This window comes from Schistocerca cancellata, chromosome 4, assembly GCF_023864275.1.
Source record: "Schistocerca cancellata isolate TAMUIC-IGC-003103 chromosome 4, iqSchCanc2.1, whole genome shotgun sequence".
Classification (NCBI taxonomy): Eukaryota; Metazoa; Arthropoda; class Insecta; order Orthoptera; family Acrididae; genus Schistocerca; species Schistocerca cancellata.
Genome location: NC_064629.1, coordinates 302,469,410 through 302,488,931, shown reverse-complemented (window position 1 = coordinate 302,488,931; position 19,522 = coordinate 302,469,410). Strand labels below are relative to the sequence as shown.

Here is a 19,522-nt window from a genome sequence, read left to right as displayed (position 1 = left end):
AGAGCTGCATCAAACCAGTCTCAGGACTGAAGACCACAACAACAACAACGTGAAAAGCAATATAAATCATCAATTAATATGTTACTTCCTTTTTCGTGATTCATTTCCATTTAAAAATGTTAGTAAAATGCTCAGATGTTTTTATTTATAGATGGATCATCATCAGATTTTATAGGAAAGACTTTTTCTCTCTGTAAACAATTATTTTCCCTTAATGGAAGCATCTAATTCCACCAAAAACTCCAGAGTGTTGCAGGTAAATTAATCGAATTTATTTCATAAATGTCTTGTGTCACAATGTATACATACTCAGTGAATATTTAATTCTATTAATATGTCTTTTTTATCAGCATGCAATATTGTGTTAAGCACAGCACCTGAAAACATCAGTATCTGAGAAACTAAACAGCTCATCACTGTTAAGTAAAATGACAGCGTAAATTATTCACAAAAAAGTAAGACTTGTATTTACACTTAGGGTTTTCATTAACGTAGTCTGCAGCCTCCAAAAAATAGTCAGGGTTACCTAAAAAGCTTGCACAGTGTGAACTTACAGTGTTAATGCTTACTTAGTTACCTCAAAGATATTTTCCTTATTCATTATATTTATCGATATCGTACATGTTTTTTGTTAACAAATACGAGAGTAAGAGCATACATTTTTAGGACAGTATTAGGCTCATAGGCCACTCTAAACTACATTATCATCTGAAGTTTGAACTTGCGCTAATTTTAGATCAGTTTTTTTCGTTATCCTCGCAGCATTCCTTCGAATGTGTGTAGTTCTGCTCGGTCTTAGGATCACTGCGTCCAGTGGCAAAATTTTCTGCAGGGTTGGATCTCTTCATCGGCCAAAAATCTCCGAAGCCGTTATGGAAAGTGTCACCGTGAAATCCCAAGGAATCCATCTCCGGTCTCCTCTTCATTGGCAGCAGTTTGTCAACGCCAACGTCTCCGTCCACGTCCAAAGTGTTACTTTTTTTCTTCATCGGCCAGAACTCTCCGAAACCGTTGCTGAACATGTTACCATGGAATCCCGAGGATCCCATCTCGGGCCGCCTCTTTTGCAGATTTTCTTGTTGAGAGTTCCCACTTGTTTTCCACAAACCAGCGAGTCCATTTGGGAGTGCATCTCGATTTATGACAGTCTCGCCTATCTGCGGACTTCTCTCGAAAAAGCTCCTTTGTTCTGCAGCGTCGTCAAGACCAGGGTCTCTCTCAGATTTCATCGAACCCATGCGGGAGCGAAGCATGTCGAGTAATGCATCTTCGTTCCCTCTCATATACGGCTTAACGGGAAAATAAGCCGAGATGATTCTCTGCCAGTCGCCCTTGTTTTTCAGTAACTGCGTCCTAGCTCCACCCGGCAGTTGTTGCCCAAACAGGAGCTTCTCCTCCCTAAACCGAGCAGGCAGTTCGTTGGAAGCGAACTCTTCGTTTATCCCAGATTTTTTTTCTACTTCCTCATCTGACCATATGTCTGAATATGGAATCGGTTCTGCAACTTCAGGGTCTCGCTTCACATGTCCTTTCTTCTTCATGGTCCAGAATTCACCGAAGCCGCTAGAAAATGTGTCTCCGTGGAAGCCGCTCGATCCCATTTCGGGCCGACGTTTTGAGTATTCCATTGCTTTAGTGGCAGATGGCATAGAGGGGAGGGCACCCACTTCTCTTTTGTAACGTCCATTCTTGCCGGAGCTCTCAGAAACACTGACCATCAGCGGACGCTCCACGCTCTCTACGTTCCGGGACCTGTGGAAAAAGAAAAAAAAAAAGCTTTAACATTTTAGCTACAGGTCGGCTCACCAAACTGTTACTCCAGCTTTTCCACTGGACACTTTAATGGAAATCAGTTGCATGTATTATGTACAAGGAGAGTGCAATTAAACTCCTCGTCGATGTTGATGTAGACTATCTGATCAAAAGTAGGCTATCTGGACACACCTACGTAATATGGGATTGACTACTTGGTGCCACGACTTGTGGACCGTGAAGTATAAAAAGCAGTGGAGAGTACGCTGTTATTAGTAGAAAAGAAGTAACAGGAGAACTGATAGGTTATGAGAGCTCAGTGACAACGACACGAGAATCGCCGAATAATATTGCATCTTGCCGATATTTTGACTATCAGATGTGTAACTGCTTCGTGTGACTGGGTGTGATGAGCGCTTGCGAAGTATTTGTTTTATTACGTATGGGCATGATACAAAGGGAAGGTGAATGGTGAAACATGGTGCATAGCACGTAGTCTGTTCTTCTTGAAATGAACCAAGCTGTCTACCGAACTCGATTTTACATTTGACAGGCGGGTTACCATTATCGATATTTTAAGGTCCTTGGGCGCGACGAGAATTTTTGACGTCTGCCTTACCGATAGCGTCGTTTAGCGTGACATAAACTCGGAAGTTCTAACATTCCTCAAGGAAAAGAATCTTGTTTAAAAGACTCAGCTGGTGATTAGAAAACACCGCTAGTGCGAAGCACAGATCACCCTCTTCACTAAGGATATCTTGTAAATAACTCACCAAATGCTGGAGACCATAGATCAGGGGGAAGGTATGAAAGAAGAAGCTGTTTGGCTGCATTTTTCACAGATCATAATTTAACTATCGCTAATACTCGTTTTAAAAATACTGAAAGAAGCTTATGTGTGTGTGGAAAAGACTTGGAGGCATGAGAAGGTTTCAGATAGACTACATAAAGTTAAGACAGAGATTTCGAGAATGGATTTTAAAGCGCAAAACGTTTCCAGGAGCAGATACAGGCACTGGCCATAATATATCTGTTGTGAACTACAAATTAAATCTGAAGAAATAGCAAAAAGTTGGGACTTTACGGAGATGGGACCTGGATAAGATGAAAGAACCGGAGTGTATGTTTTAGGGAGCTTCAAAGGGAGCATTAGACAACGACTGAATGAAAACGTGTAAGGAAAACAATAGAAGACAAATGGGTGGCCTTAAGAGATGAAAAAGTGACGGCAGCAGTGGGTCAAATAGGCAAAAACACCAAGCCCAGCAGAAAGCCTTGGACACCACAAGAAGAAGATACATTAAACCTAATTGATGAAATGAGAAAAAATAAAAGTGCAGCAAATGAAGCAAACAGAAGGAAATTCAGAAGTCTAAAAAATGAGATTGCCAGGAGATGCAAAATGGCAAAGCGGGAATGAATAGACGAAAAATGCAAGGATGCAGAAGCATTCATACTAGAGAGCAGAAAGACGCCACCTAACCGAAAATTAATGAGACTGTTGGAGGAAAGATAAGCATCTATACGAAGAGTTCAGATGGCAAGCCAATACTACTCAAAGAGCCTAAAAGGTGGAAGGAATGTATAGAAGGGCTATACAAAGGACAATGAACTTGAAGGCAGTTTGTAGAAAGCATAGAGGAAGTTGATGAATATGAATTTGGTGTTATAATACTGAGAGAAGAATTTAACAGAGCACTGAAAGACGTAAGTAAAACAAGGCCAATGGATTAGACAAGTCCTCATAATTATTGAGGTCCTCTGGAAAGCCAGCTATGACACAACTATTCCACCTGGTGTACAAACTGTATATGTCGCGGGGAAGAAAGCCTTCAAGAAAAATAAAATGATTCCAATTAAAAAGAAAGCAGATGCTGATAGGTGCGAATATTACCGAACTATTAAAAATCATGCTTCTAAAATACTGACATCACAGATGAATGGAAAAACTGAAAGAACCCAATCTGGAGGAAAATCATTTTGGTTTCTGGAAAACTGTAGGAACACGCGTGCCAATACTGACGCTCTGACTTATCTTATAAGACAGGTTAAAAGAAACAAACCTAAATTTATAGCGTTTGTAGATTTAGGCTGCGGTCACAGTGGAAACGACTTCGGCGGTTTCCGACGACGACCGACATCGGTCAAAGACGGTAGAGCGTTTCAAATCAGAGTGCCAGTAGCCTACTTGCATGGCCACAATGCAGCTGATCTCATGGTCCGAACGTAGAGATTTCGGACGACAATTGGTGAAATTCAATTGAGTTTGTGTTCTTAGGTAGAATCTGTCGACGTTCTTACACGCAAAATACGAACTGTGAGAAATTTATAAGTTTAGTTAAAGGAAAAAGGTGTTTGTGGAATCTTGGGGTTGATAAATATCATAATCGGAATATAGCTTGGACCCTATAGACTGAAATTACATTTTTATTGGGATCACAAGTAGACAAAATCTTTGTCGCAAGTTTTAGGCGGAAATGATAACCTCAAAAAATACGAGGGTTATTCGGAAAGTAAGGAACGATTGGTCGCGAGATGGAAACCACAGTGAAAATGCGGTGAAGTTTTGCACAGGTGTGTTGGGCAGTGTCTCTAGTTTGCCCGTCGATCGCATTACGTCGTTCTTTTTAGTTATGAGCACACAGGGAGCACATAAAGGTACGTAGAACGATAGTGCCACCAAGTACGAGAACCTGGTGAGAAATTTCACCTGAAGCTATGCAGGCAACATTACGTAACTGTCGTGCATTTTCCTCTTCAAGACAATTCTCAGCCGCATTCTGCAGGGGCAATGAGGATGCTCCAGCATCGTTTTCAGTTGGAAATGTTTAATTACCCACAATACAGCCCGTAATTGTCTCCCTCTGAGTTTCATCTGTGCTCACATGAACCGCTGGCTATGAAAACAACATTTTGGCACAAACAACGAGCTGTAGGCCAGCGTAGAGAATTGGCGGAAAGCACTGGCGGCTGCCTTCTATAACGAGGGTATTGGAAAGTTGGTACAACGCTACGACAAACGTCTAATTCGGATCGGCGACAATGGAAGTTGTAGCTAACTGTTGCAAATAAAATAGATTTGCTTTTCACTGTGGTTTCCATTTCGCGACCTATCGTTCCTTATTTTCTGAATAGCCCTCTTAACTTTTTGAAGTGCGAAGGGTGACCGTACCTTATTTTTAAAGTTACTGTAATGGATATTGGTAAATAGGCATTAGCTTTCTACGAATTATTACTGCTTACTGACATTTTTATGCCAATGGGGTGGTGATTCTGTTACGTAAGATGGTTTGCAAACGTGGTGTCTGTTTTTACATTTTTCAGTGCTTTAGATGTTCACAGTATTTCATTCGAAAATTTATCATCGTCTTTCAAGCGTACACTGAATGACAGTCATTTAAGGATAATTAGCTTACGTCTGTTTTTCTGATTTTATTTGAAAGAGTACACAGTGCTTGTAATCTTGCTTTTCAATGTCATCAGGAGTCATCCCGAGTGCGTATGTATAATAGAACGTGTCTCTTTCGATCTCTATATGTTCGTAGGCATGTATGGTTATTCCAGTGACTGAGGAAAGAGTGTACAGTACCCGCCAAGTACTTTTCGAGACAGACATAGCTCATGCACGTACATTTGGCGTCGTCTCCAAGCATAAGAGGCTTCGTGGTATCCATCCCACCCCAGGAGATTCAAATCTAACCTGCTTCATACATAGAATACATCGGCCGCGATGTGACCGAGTTGTTGGCAACTGCTAGCGGGCGATCTATGACGACGGCGTCTGATTACCGTTGTAGGTGACACAGCCTTACAGAAAGCTTTTCATAATGTTGACACTCTGAAATACTGAAGGCAGGAGAGATAAAATACAGGGAAAGAAAGGTTACTTATATCTTATACAGAAACCAGACTTCAGTTATATGACTTCAAAGAGCAGGTGCATATCTTGAAAACAGGTTGTAGTATGAACAGCAACGTAAGTAAAACAAGAGTAATAAAATGTAATCGAATTAAAGTGGGCGATACCGAACGAATTAGATTAGGAAATGAGACACTAAAAGTTATAGGTAACAACCTATGATGGCCGAAATAGAGAGGACACAAAATGCAAAATGGTTGTAGCACGAAAAGCATTTCTGAAATAGATAGATTTGTTGTTGTAGTTGTCTTCGGTCCGAAGACAAGTTTGATGCAGCTCTCCATGCTACTGAATACTGTTCGAGCCTCTTCATCTCCGAATAACTAATACAAGCTACAGCTATCCGAATCTGCTTACTGTATTTGTCTCTTTGTCTCCCTCTACGACTTTTACCTCCCACACTTCCCTCGAATACTAAATTGGTGATCCATTGATGTCTCAGAAAGTCCTATCAACCGATCGCTTTTTTTGGTCAATTTATGTCACAAATTCCTTGTCTCCTCAATTGTATTCAGAACTTCCTCATTAGTTACGTGATGTACCCGTCTAATCGTCAGCATTCTTCTGTGGCTCCACATTTCGAAAGCTTGTATTTTCTTTTCATCGAAACTGTTTATCGTCCATATTTCACTTCCACACGTGGCTACACTCCAGACAAAAACTTTCAGAAAAGACTTCTTAACACTTAAATCGATATTCGACGTTATAAAATTTCTCTTCTTCAGAAATGCTTTCCTTGTCATTACCAGTATACATTTTATATCCTCTCTACTTTAGCTTTCATCACTTATTTTGCTGTAAAAATAGCAAAACTCATCTACTATTTTAAGTGTCTCGTTTCCTAATCTAATTCCCTTACCACTACCTGATTTAATTCGACTACATTCCATTATCCTTGTTTTGCTTTTGCTAATGTTCATCTTACATCTTTCTTTGAAGATACTGTCCGTTCCGTTCAACTGCTCTTCCAAGTCCTTTGCTGTCTCTGACAGAATTACGATGTCATCGACAAACCTGAAAGTTTCTCTATCTTCTCCCTGACTAATTCCTACTCAATTTTTTTTATTTCTTTTACTGCTTGTTCAATGTACATATTGAATAACAATGGGGGTAGGCTACCCTTTGCCGATTGCCAGATTTTTAATCTACAGTTCATAACCAATAAATTGTGGCCCGAGTCCACATTTGCCCTTGGAAATGTCTTACAACTTAAAATCTGGTTCCTAAATCTGTGTCTAACCATTATATAATCGATCTGAAACCTTCCAGTGTCTCCAGGTCTCTTTCACGTATGCAAACTTGTTTTATGATTCTTAAAGCACGTGTTAGGGTTGATTAAATTATGCTCTGTGCAAAATTCTACCAGGCCACTTCCTCTTTCATTCCTTTCCCCAGACCATATTCACCCACAATTTTTCCTTCTCTTCCTTTTCCTACAACTGAATTCCAATCTGAATAATTTCTTTTATCCCATCATACATTTCTTCAAATCTTCATCTGCGGAGGTAGTTGACATATAAACTTGCACTACTGTGGTAGGCGTGGTGGTCTTCGTGTCTATGTTGGCTACCATAAGGCGTTCACTATGCTGTTCACAGTACCTTACGCGCATTCCTATTTTCTTATTCATTGTTAAACCCACTCCTGCATTACCACTATTTGACATTGTATTTATGACCCTGTTTGCATCTGCTCAGAAGTCCTATTCCTCCTGCCAGCGAACTTCACTAATTCCCACTATGCCTAACTTGAATCTATCCCTTTCACTTTTTACATTTTATAACCTACCTGCCCGATTAGGGGAGCTAAAATTCCACTCTCCGATCAGTAGAATACCAGCTTTATTTCTCCTGATGACAACAACCTTCTGAATAGTCTCCGCCCGGAGATCCGAGTGGGGTTCTATTTCACCTCCGGAATATTTTACTCGAGAGGACGCCATCATCATTTAACCGTACAGTAGAGCTGCATGCCCTCAGGAAAAATTACGACTGTAGTTTCCCCTTACTTTCAGCCTTTCGCAGTACCAGCACAGCAAGGCCATTTTGGTTGATGTTATAAGGCTAAATCGGTCAATCATCCAGACTGATGCCGCTGCAACTACTGAAAAGGCTGCTGTCTCTCTTCGGGAACCACACGTTTGTTTGGCCTCTCACCAGATACCCCTCAGTTGTGGTTGTACTTACTTTACGGCTATCTGTATCGGTGAGTCATGCAAGACACCCCACCGACGGCAAGGTCCATGGTTCATTGGGGCGGGGGAGGGGTGGAAATGAATTTTTTAACATGTAATATAAATATAAGTCCTAGAAAGTCTTTTCCGAAAGTACTCATCTGGAGCGTAGCCTGTTACGGAAGTGTAACGTGGACAATAAGCAGTTCACACAGGAAGAGAACAGAAGCTTTTGAATGTGGTGCCACAGAAGAGTGCTGAAGATTAGGTGGATAGATCTAGAAACTGATGAGGAGCATTGAATCGAATTGGGGAAAAAGGCAAATTGTGGTAAAACTTGACTAAAAGAAGGGGTCGGTTGACGGGGCCCATCCTGAGGCATGAAGGGATCATTAAATTTGTTATGGAGTGGTGTGAAGTGTAAAAAGTGTAGGAAGAGTAAAAGGGATGAATATGGTAAGCAGGTTCAAATGCAGATTGCAGTAGTTATTCGGAGTTGAAGAGGACTGTTAGTGTAGACTTAGAGTGGCGAGCTGTACCAAAAATGGTTCAAATGGCTCTGAGCACTATGGGGTTTAACATCTGAGGTCATCAGTCCCTAGACTTACACACTATTTAAACTAACGTATGCTAAGAACAACACACACACCCATGTCGGAGGGAGGACTCGAACCTCCGGGGGGAGGGGCCGCGGAGTCAGTGACATGGCGCCTCTAACCGCACGGCCACTCCGCACGGCTGTGAAATGGAAAAGAAACTTGATGTGAAAGTGGACACCGTGATTGGGATACTTTAATTTGTTACCGAAAGAGGCATCACAGTGGGTAAGACACTCGACTAACATTCGGGAGGACGGCGAACCCCTTTTCGCCATCCAAATATAAGTTGTACTTGTTTCCCTATACAACTTGGGGAAAATTCCGGAATAATTCCCTTGAAAAAGACCTCCTTCCCTGACCTCCCACAATGCGAGCCTTGTGCTTTGTTTCTAACGAACTCTTTGTCGAAGGGACGTTGATCTCTAATCTTCCTTTGTTATATTTGTTGGGTGACTTCGTGGAAAAACCAGTGAATCTGTTATGGAAACTTCATACAAAACCCTACAGTGATCAATTCTAGAGTGCTACGAGTGCATGCTAAAGAGCAATCTCTCCGAATTTTGTGTGTGAAAATTCTTAAAGCTTTTTTTAAATAAAGCAAACGTTATTAACATTCTACATCTTTATTCTTCATGTCTACATATTTGCACTCCTCTGCCGATAGAGGACTTCGGTTTGTAGCGTGTGACATGGCGGTGTGTAATGTAAATTACGTCGGTGCGTGAGAAACAACGTGCTGTAATCGAGTTTCGAATTCGAAGAGCTTGTCCACACATGGAGCACCCTCTACTTCAGCATGACAATGCCAGACCACACACGAACAATGTGACATCTGCAACAATCCGACGTCTGTCATTTATCATCCTACACACAGTTCCAACTTGGCCCCATCAAATTTTCATCTGTTTCCAAAACTTAAACAACACCTTCGAGGACTTCGCTTGCCCGCTTGATCACTATCAAATTGTAGGTGAATGTGTGGCTCCGTCAACAGACTCAAACATTCTACAGTGACGATGTCAACAAACTGGGTTCTCATTGGGAGAAATGTGTTTACCTTTACGGTGACTATTTTCAGAAATAAATATGTTGACATGGAGAATAAAGTTCTGAATAAAACAAAGCTTTAAGGGTTTTCACATAAAAAAGTTAGGAGGCATTGCTTTTCAGCACGCTCTCGTATATCGAGATCTATTTCACTTCCCTGAAGGTTTCCTTCTTGATGGGATCCACGGAACACGATGAATGAATGAATGAGCGAATTAATCACCAGCAGCGTAGACCATCGAAAAGCACTTGCTCCCTAAAGTCAACAACAGATAAGCAAACCTGTATTGCCGTCTACTGCCTCAATATTTACCATCCTTTAGCTTACTCCAATACAGAGGTTGGGCATTTACTTCAAATTATTCCGGCAGTCTTATGAGAGAACTGATTGCGTTTCTGGGAGAGAGGGAGGATTTTGCTTTGACCATGCGTTGGATCCGGCTTTGTGTTGATGAAAATAATAGAGGCATGAAATGAGTATCAACCACTTATCCGCCCCGTGATACCTGTTGCCTCAAGAATATATTTGACTGTAATCATATCCGGTTTTAGTTGTCAACAGAGGGTGGTGTGCATGCTATGTGTATTTTCTTTGTTCATTTGTACTTTTATCTGACAGGGCCCATGACTGCCACTCCCACTCTAGGTTGAAATCGCGCGAAAGAGGGAGTTCGTACCGCGAGAATGGGGGAGAGGGAGTTGCTTGCCAAAATATCTGGCTGCATTGCTGCAAGATTTTCTGTATGTAATGGAAATATGCCTGTGTGCCAAACGGCAGATGTTACTGGCCTTTCTTCAGGAAGACTGCACAGATTCATTGTGCTAATCTTAGTGGAAGCTACTTTCGACGACTGAATGTTGGAGTAGTAGCAAGAAAAGGGCCCAATCGTGTTTCATGGCTGATATACCAATATCGAACGGTAACCATCGGAAGACTTCGACCATGTTCTGTAACGAAAACGTGACAGGCTTAGAGATAATAAAGAGGGTGTTTCCTATACTGGATCAATTCGACCATGTTCTGTAAAGAAAACGTGACAGGCTTAGAGATAATAAAGAGGGTGTTTCCTATAGTGAAACCTAGATTAGGTCAATAATTCTGTTTACATGAATAATGCAAATTTCATTACTTTGAAAAATACAGTGAAAAACTTCAAGTATCACTTGAAAACGTTATTGATAAAGCGACGCACCACTGAAAATAATTACTCTTTAAACAGGTAATCGTTTACCTCTTCACTGTATGGAAAACGCCGAACTCTTGTCCAAAAATATCGTCATGGAAACCTCTGGCGTTGAAGCCGAGAGGGTCTCTCTTGAGACGCGCAGGTCCTTGATACTGCACACCGCCAGCCACAGGCTCGCCACCTGTCAAAAAAACAAAAACGCCATTTTAGACACCTTCTGTCATCTGAATAAGCTGCAACATTAATATATGTATTGAAATTAATTATGTAACTAAGTTCCATAATAGTTTTAAACACTGCATTAACACAGATTCCGTTAGCTGACAAGAGAGAATGGAAAATGAGAAAAGTTTGCGTATTGCAGTGTCGTGATAGTGCCGTTACGGATTATTAAGACGATAAAGAAAGTGGCAGGGAAAAATTATGAGCGCATGGGTGGGCCGTTCATTTAGAGTGACCCCACAGCGTCATCATACTAAATGTCTGCATTCAACAAACTGAACGCGATCAGTAGCGTCACATTCCCACACTCCACGAGAAACTGACAATTGATTTAACAGTTAACACAGGGTAAGGAGAACAGTTGGGAGATCGAGAACTGCACGTTACCGCTTCATTTGTACTTTAAAGCCAAATACTGGTCACAACACGTCTTGTAACATCACCGTCGGCTGCGGAGTGGGGTGTTTACAAAATACTAAACGGTGTATTCGCAACATTAGATGTACAGACTTCAGGTTTACTTTTAGGTGAAGGCCGGCCGCGGTGGTCTAGCGGTTCTAGGCGCTCAGTCCGGAACCGCACGACTGCTACGGTCGCAGGTTCGAATCCTGCTTCGGGCATGGATGTGTGTGATCTCCTTAGGTTAGTTAGGTTTAAGTAGTTCTAAGTTCTAGGGGACTGATGACCACAGATGTTTAGTCCCATAGTGCTCAGAGCCATTTGAACCGTTTTCAGGTGAAGGCCGAAATATTTTCTTATTCCATATCGAGTATACTGTTAGGAAACAAATACGGCATAATAAATGCAATTCTACGTCTATCACTGTTACCCATAGATGGCTGCGTCAAATACCGTTGCTACAAAGAAAAATAAACTCGACTGAAATATACTTAAAGGGAAAGGGCCTCAGACTGAACTGCGACCAAATTTGTAATTTTTCTCCTCTAGTATGATGTAAAACACTACAACTTGTGTTAACCACCTTTCCGGAGAACACACGAAACATACACTTGCGTATCCTTGAATTTTCATTATTTAAGTTCTGCGGTCAATGTCCTTGCTGTAGCCATAGCATCACATTAACCCAAGACTGAAAGGGAAAGTGAAATGTACCATTGGTCTTAGAACAGAGTCACTTTTAGTTTATTGTTTTAGTGTATCAACTGTTTGTGTGCGTTTAGTTATGAGCTATTAGTGAGCAATCAGTCTTGAATGGCCCTTGCAGCAGTGACAGCAGCAGCTACCACCACCTGTTGATGTCGAGCAGTTGCATCGATGAAATATTGTGCGAGTTACACATTACGATCCGGCGGCAAACCCGTGAAGCGTATTTGCACAATATAGCTGTTTGCCCTTTACAGTCGATTATCAGTTTGTCCCACGATCCTGAATGGAATCCATGCGAACCTTCACCTTGAAGGCGAGAATAGGGGAAGAGGACAACGATAATGATAAAAAGATCATCCAGCAAGAAATGACAGTGAATAAAGCAAACTGCAGGTAATTAAGCTAACGATTAAAATATGAAGAAGGTAAAAATGTTTGGAATTTAGCATGTTAAAATACTCGTTAAAAGTATACTGTAATGAAGCGTACCTAACAGCATGCATTATGCTGGTCTAATTAGTCATTCAAGAAAATCAAAGTATAGTCTTTGTGAAAGATCCCATATGCTAATTCAAAAAGTATAATTCGCGCAATGTATATGACTTACCAAATTATGCAAACCTGCAAAAATGCATTACGGAATATTTAGGTTTACTGTCTGGAAACGGAAAACCATTTACAAAATTTTATTCCACAAAAATGAAATACCATTGCACACAGTGACTCAAATAATGATTATCAAACACAAATTATTTCTAAAATATTTAAGAGATTTTTGGTAGAACCTGCTTTATGAGAAATCGCTGTTTTTAATATTATCAAACTTTGTGCAAAAATTCTCACAGCTCTCAATATTGCCTCCAACGTACTAAAAATCAAAATTCTCAGAGGGTTCTTTGCTTCATTACAGGGTAAGTAAAACACTGTCGCTGTACAAGATGCTATGGAGCAGTGTTACGTTACTGTATGATACCATATTTCTAAAATCACTAGCTGAGCACCCAGCGTTGTCCAGATGTATACGTATCCCAATTCTGTTAGTCTATCCTCTCCTTCTTCCTCTCCTTGTCCGTTTGCTCTCTCCTTTACCACCCCTCTATCCATCTCCCTCTCCTCCTTCTCTTTGTCCACTTCCTCCACCCCCACCACACTCATTCTCCATCTAGTCTTGCCCACCTGTCCATCACGTACTGCCCCCTCTCTCAGACCATCTGCTCCTCCCCACCCTCTCTGTCCATCTGCTACACCCTCTATCCGTCTCCTCCTCCCCCCTCTAAACCCATATCCTCCTGACCCCTCTATCTTCTCCTCGCCTCTTCTCTCCCTCTCTCTCTCAGCGTATCTCCTTCCCCCTCTCTCTGTTCATCTCCTCCTCTTCTCTTTCTCTGTCCATTCCACCCCTCCCTCAACTCTTAGTCGATCTCCTATTTCCCTATACCTGTGCTGATATCCTTTATTTTCTCTCTCTGTCCATTTCTTCCTCGGCTCATTCCCTCTCCATGTTATCACCCCATGCCAAATTGGAGTTGGCTGCTTCTTATCCCAACAGTATTTCTTTCCAGAAAGTAAGTATTATGTCTACCAAATTTGGTTTAAGAGGAGTTTCCTATCCCTGGCTTTGCCATTAGGTGGCTTGCAGAGTATGATGTAGATGTAGATGCCTTCATACGGACGTTTCACACATATTTAACATATCGCATACGTATTTGTATACGTATTTCACCTGTATTTCTAGCAAATTTCGTCCTGAATTTTCGTTTCCACACAGCTCTAATCTAATCTAATCTCGTCGCGAACAGGCCATGAAGGCCCAACAGTACCGACCGGCCGCCGTGTCATCCTCAGCCCATAGGCGTCACTGGATGCGGTTATGGAGGGGCATGTGGTCAGCACACTGCTCTCCCGGCCGTATGTCAGTTTCCGAGATCGGAGTCGCTACTTCTCAGTCAAGTAGCTCCTCAGTTTGCCTCACAAAGGCTGAGTGCACCCCGCTTGCCAAAAGCGCTCGGCAGACTGGATGGTCACCCATCCAAGTGCTAGTCCAGCGCTTAACTTCGGTGATCTGACGGGAAACAGCGTTACCACTGTGGCAAGGCCGATGACTCCACACAGCTGAATGTTTATAAAATCATATCTCCTGAAGTATGAGTCGTACAACGATAAACGTTTCTAGGTAAACTCAGCGGCATATGTGAGTGCTGTCGGCGAAATGAGTGACGAATGAAATTATTAGTAGAAAAAGGAAAAAATTAAAACGACATGTTTGATGCGGAGGTTTTACTACATGAACAGCGAAAAGGGAGTAAACGATAAACTTTTCCCCTTTCATGATTCTGTGGGGGTTGTCAGCGAGAAAATGTATCGTAAAGGTTTGAAATTATGTGTTAAGTCTGTAGCAGGTCACTAATTGCTCTCATTCTCAAGTACTGGATGAATGAAGTCTGGGTATTCACGCGTCGTTAGCTACTTATTTTTCACCTCTACCCCCATCCCTTTGATAGGTGGATGGTTCTTACCCTCATATCGATTCTTTTTTTTCTTTTTTTTATATTATTATTACTATGGGACTTAACTTCTGTGGTCATCAGTCCCCTACAACTTAGAACGACTTAAACCTAACTAACCTAAGAACATCACACACATCCATGCCCGAGGCAGGATTCGAACCTGCGACCGTATCGGTCGCGCGGTTCCAAACTGTAGCGCCTAGAACTGCTCGGCCACCCCGGCCGGCTATCGATTCTTTCCGGACAGTAAGTGATATGTGCACGAAGTTTGGTTGAAATCCATCCAGTGATTCAGGATGAGATGTGGAACAAAGACACATATATTTTTATCATATATATGGATTTATACGCTAATATTTGTATGATACAAACTTTTAGCTGATTATTCCTCAAGAATGAGTTAAATTGACGATCTTTGCTGTAGTTCTAACCCAAGTGGAAATGTTTTCCCATTTTGATGTCTTCTCATTCTTCACGTAATTTCTTAACATCACTCTATATGAAGAAATCGCTATTGGACACGCTTTTCCGAATTACTTTAATGTAAATTATTCGCACTCCGTGAATATTTCTTGTTTTACTTTACCTTTGTGCTAGAGATATGAAATGTTAGTAGTTATGATTTTAGTCGGCTCATTGGCCAGAGTCGATAGTAATAATCCCGTGTGTCTCAGTGGCCTGGTACAAATCTTTCAACTGGACGCCACTTCGGCGAATTGTGTGTCCGTAACTTACACCAGTAATCATATAGAACCACTCGTCGTTTTTGGTGAATCTACTCGTCATTGAGAAGTGAAGACTAGGTGAAAGGCGAACCGAAAAACCGAGCGTCAGAGCCAGATTCGATCCACGACCTTGCGGTTTCCAGACACACGCCTTACCAGGCCGGACCGCAGGAGTCGATACATCGCTGGTAAATATTTGACGCTCCGTAGCGAGCGCAACACTTCGAATAATGCTGGTGGCAGAAATCTTATCCCAACAGTTTGAGACGACCGATGAAGGTGCATAGTTGTTGATTACCAGATTACGCCAAATGTCTTGTCAGATGTCAAACTTCTGTCCTGTGTCTATTGGTGTGAGGCTATAGTAGTTTGACAACGTAGTATGAAAAGCCCGCTAATATTATATCGACTCAACACTGCCGTTTTGCACACCATGCATTGTCGGTTCAGATAAATACTGAACGGTAGTCATTTATATTATATACTGTTCTTCATAAAGAAACAGTTCCAATTTCGTAACACATGCTAGAGGATTATAGTGGACCCTCACTTTTTTCCAGTAAGTTACATACACAGACGCTCAACAATACTAAAATAGGATGATTGTAGAGTTCATGGAAAATGTGTTCATTCACTCTCATGCTGATTAAACGAACCTTACTCGTTCACAATCACCATCAACAACATTTTGCATGATATAATTTCCTTCTGAGGATATCAGCCTGGATAGCCGAGCGCGTTAACGCACCACTTCCGGGATTCGGGGAGGCGAACTCGCTCTGGACTGTATCCGCATATTGGTTTTGCGACGTAAATTCGCTTACGACGAGGCTGTAAGTAGTTTTTACGCGGTTTCCCACATCCAGCGAGGTAATTGGCCTAGGAAAAGATCTGGTAGAAAACCCGAGAAAATTCTGGTCCTACGTAAAGTTGCTAAGTGGTTCTAAGGCTTCCATCCAGTCACTTGTTGACCAGTCTGGTGTGGCAGTTGAAGATAGCAAAACGAAAGCCGAAGTTTTAAATTTCACGTTCAAGAAATCATTCACACAGGAGAACCGTTCAAACATACTGTCATTTGACCATCGGGCAGTATGGTATACTTCCGTATGGACTGCATAGTAATAAGCATCCCTGACGTACAGAAACAACTGAAAGAGTTGAAAAAAAAAGTCACCAGGTCCGGATGGAAACCAAATTCGGTTTTTGAAAGAGCACTCTACGGCATTGGCCCCTTACTTAGCTCGCATTTATCGTGAATCTCTCGCTCAGCGCAATGTCCAAAGCGACTGGAAAAAAGCGCAGGTGACTCCTGTGTGTAAGAAGGGCAAAAGAATGGACCCGCAAAATTGCAGGCCAATATACCGATTTGCTGGAAAATATTTGAACATATTCTCAGTTCGAATGAAATAAATTTTCTTGAGACCGAGAAGCTAATGTCCGCGAATCAGCAAGGTTTTAGAAAGCATCGCTCGTCGAAACTCAGCTTGCCCTTTTCTCAAATGATATATTGCGAACTATGGAAGAAGGGCCACAGGCAGATTCCATATTTCTAATTTTCTGGAAAGCATTTAACACGGCGCTCCATTGCAGGCTGTTAAAGAAGGTAAGAGCGTGTGGAAAAGGTTCACACATATGTGAGTGGCTCGAAGACTTCTAAAGTTATAGAACTCAGTATGTTCTCTTCGACGGCAACTGTTCATCAGAGACAAGGGTATCGTCAGGAGTGCCCCAGGGAAGTGTGATAGGTCCGCTATTATTCTCTATATGCATAAATGATTTGGCGGACAGGGTGGGCTGCAATCTTCGGTTATTTGCTAATGATGCCGTGGTGTACGGTAAAGTGTCGACATTGAGTGACTGTGGAACGGTACAAGAAGATTCAGATAAAATTTCTAGCCGATGTGAGGAATAACAGCTAGCTTTAAATGTAGAAAAATATAATTTAATGCTGATGAGTAAGAAAAACAAACCCCTTAATGTTCAGATACAGCATTAGTATGGTCCTGCCTGACACAGTCACGTCCTTTAAATATTTGGGCGTAACGTTGCAAACCCATACGAAATGGAACGAGCATTTGAGGGTTACAGTAGGAAAGGCGAATGGACGACTTCGGTTTACTGGGACAGTTTAGGTAAGGGTGGTTCACTTGGAAAGGAGGCCGCATACAGGACGCTAGTGCGACCTATTCTTGAGTACTGTTTGAGTGTTTAGGATCCGTACCAGAACGGATTAAAGGAAGACATCGAAGAAATTCAGAGGCGGGTTGCTAGATTTGTTACTGGTAGATTCGAACAATACGCAAGTGTTAACGGAGACGCTTCGAGAACTCAAATGAGAATCCCTGGAGGGAAGGCAACGTTCTTTTCGAGGAACGCTATTGAGAACCAGAATTTGAAGCTGACTGTAGAGCGATTCTGTTGCCTGCAACATACGTTGACCGTAATGACCACGAAGATAAGATACGAGAAATTAGGGCTCATACGGAGGCATATAGACAGTCGTTTTTCCTCATACTGTTTGCGAGAGGAATAGGAAAGAAAAAGTCTAGTACTGTTACGGGGTACCCTCCGCCAAGCGCCGTAAGGTGGACTGCGGAGTATCGATGTAGATGTAGATGTAGAAATACCGAACTGGTACCCACTTCCCGCATGAGATACACGCCACGCAAAAATTTCGTAAACATTCAGATACTTAATCACAAGTTTTCTTCTAAACGCAGTCAGAGGGAGCACAGATTTCGTCCTGGGGAGAGTGATAGCTTCAGAAGGGCATCCGGCCAGCCACTGCCATTAACATTGTCACAGCCCACATAATGCCGAGCCCGTGGAGAAACAAGAACAGGCAAGGAAGTAGAAGACTGCTGCTGGGAAAAATATCATCCTCCTGAATGGAACGTTGTCGTGTAAAACACTTCCGAAGAGCCTGTGAGCTACCTTCCCTTTCAATGAGACCATAGGATGACCTGAAAGCTACAATACGTTCTAAGCCATTAAAGAATCTCTGACAAGATTCAAAGTTGTCGGAAGAGAGTCTTGATTGCATGCTTCCGCCTGTGTGATCCACTCGTAATCACTTACAGTAGTGCGGAACAGTGTAAAAGTTGTGTTTTCGTGTTACATAACATATTTATACTGGCCAGTAGTTGAGGGCTTTTACGTTTTGCATCACGAAAACGTCATATTTACGTTTATACGGTTGACAAGAGCTTTCAAAGAAGCGCTCTATAGTGAATATTGTGTTTATGAATTCCCCGTCACACCGGTACAACATAATCTAGAAGCGCATTAAACATAGAACGGAATACTGGAAATCGGCGTTCAGTCTGATGATCAGGAACCGTATTCCTCCACATCTCATCTCCTAGCTATTCAAATAGTGGTGATGAAAAACTCCTTCCATCCTCAACATTCGAAATGACGAACTGCAGTATCGTAAGCTCCAGAAGTTGGCATTCTGCAGTGCTAGGTAGGTCATATAGTTATCTTTCAAGCGTGGTGTACATATAAGAAGTCTGTCCAACTTTAGAACAGCACTTTTACATATAGTGGTTGGATAAAAATAAGGAAACATCGCGAGAAACGCTTGCTTGAACATAAATGCATATGCTATCCAAGCCCATATATAGTGCTGTTGTATTTGACCACGAACGGCGCCTGTACAATGTTCTCAATATGTTGCAAGCATCAGTCGTGGTCACAACAATGTTCTGTGTAAATTGTGAGTGCATTATGTCGGAGTGGAGTGAATTCGAACGTGCGAAAATTGTTGGTGCTTGTATGGTGAGCGCTTCCGTAAACAAGGGAGCCAAAATGTTTGGGGTTTCAAGAGGCACCGTATGAAGATTTATACTGCGTAAAAAAAAAAAAAAAAAAAAAAAAAAAAAAAAAAAAAAAAAAAAAAAAAACCTTCATCCTCAAAGTCACAACGCTGACAGAAGTGTGTGTAGATTGATCGTGACAGAGATCATTGAAGATGATTGCGACCAAAAATAAGAGGACGACAGCTGTAAAAGTCACCTCAGTTTCGCACTCGCGAAACCTGTCAGCACCAAACAATGTGAAGGGAGCTCCGAAGCGGGGAATTGCAGGACGGTATTTCAAAACCATTCATCAGTGATGCAAATGCTAATAGCAGGAAAACGTGGCTCCAAAGCCATGAAACGTGGACTGTGGTGCAATGGAAGAAAGTCATTTGGTCGGATGAGTCTTGTTCCACACTGATTCCAAATTCTGGCCGAGTTTACGCCCCAAACGTAAAACAAGGTGGTGTTTCGTTGCTCAGCT

General features: G+C 41.9%; 1 protein-coding gene across 1 annotated transcript in view; it reads right to left on the bottom strand.

Annotated features, from left to right (window-relative positions):
- Positions 1-261: 261 nt before the first annotated feature.
- LOC126183581 (uncharacterized) overlaps positions 262-19,522 on the bottom strand; it is a 351,390-nt gene continuing 332,129 nt past the window's right edge. The window contains exons 3-4 of the mRNA XM_049925678.1: positions 10,723-10,858; positions 262-1,752 (exon numbers count right to left, since the gene is read on the bottom strand). Of these exons, the coding sequence (XP_049781635.1) occupies positions 738-1,752; positions 10,723-10,858 (1,151 nt within the window). The 3' untranslated portion in view covers positions 262-737. The remainder of the gene's footprint in view (positions 1,753-10,722; positions 10,859-19,522) is intronic.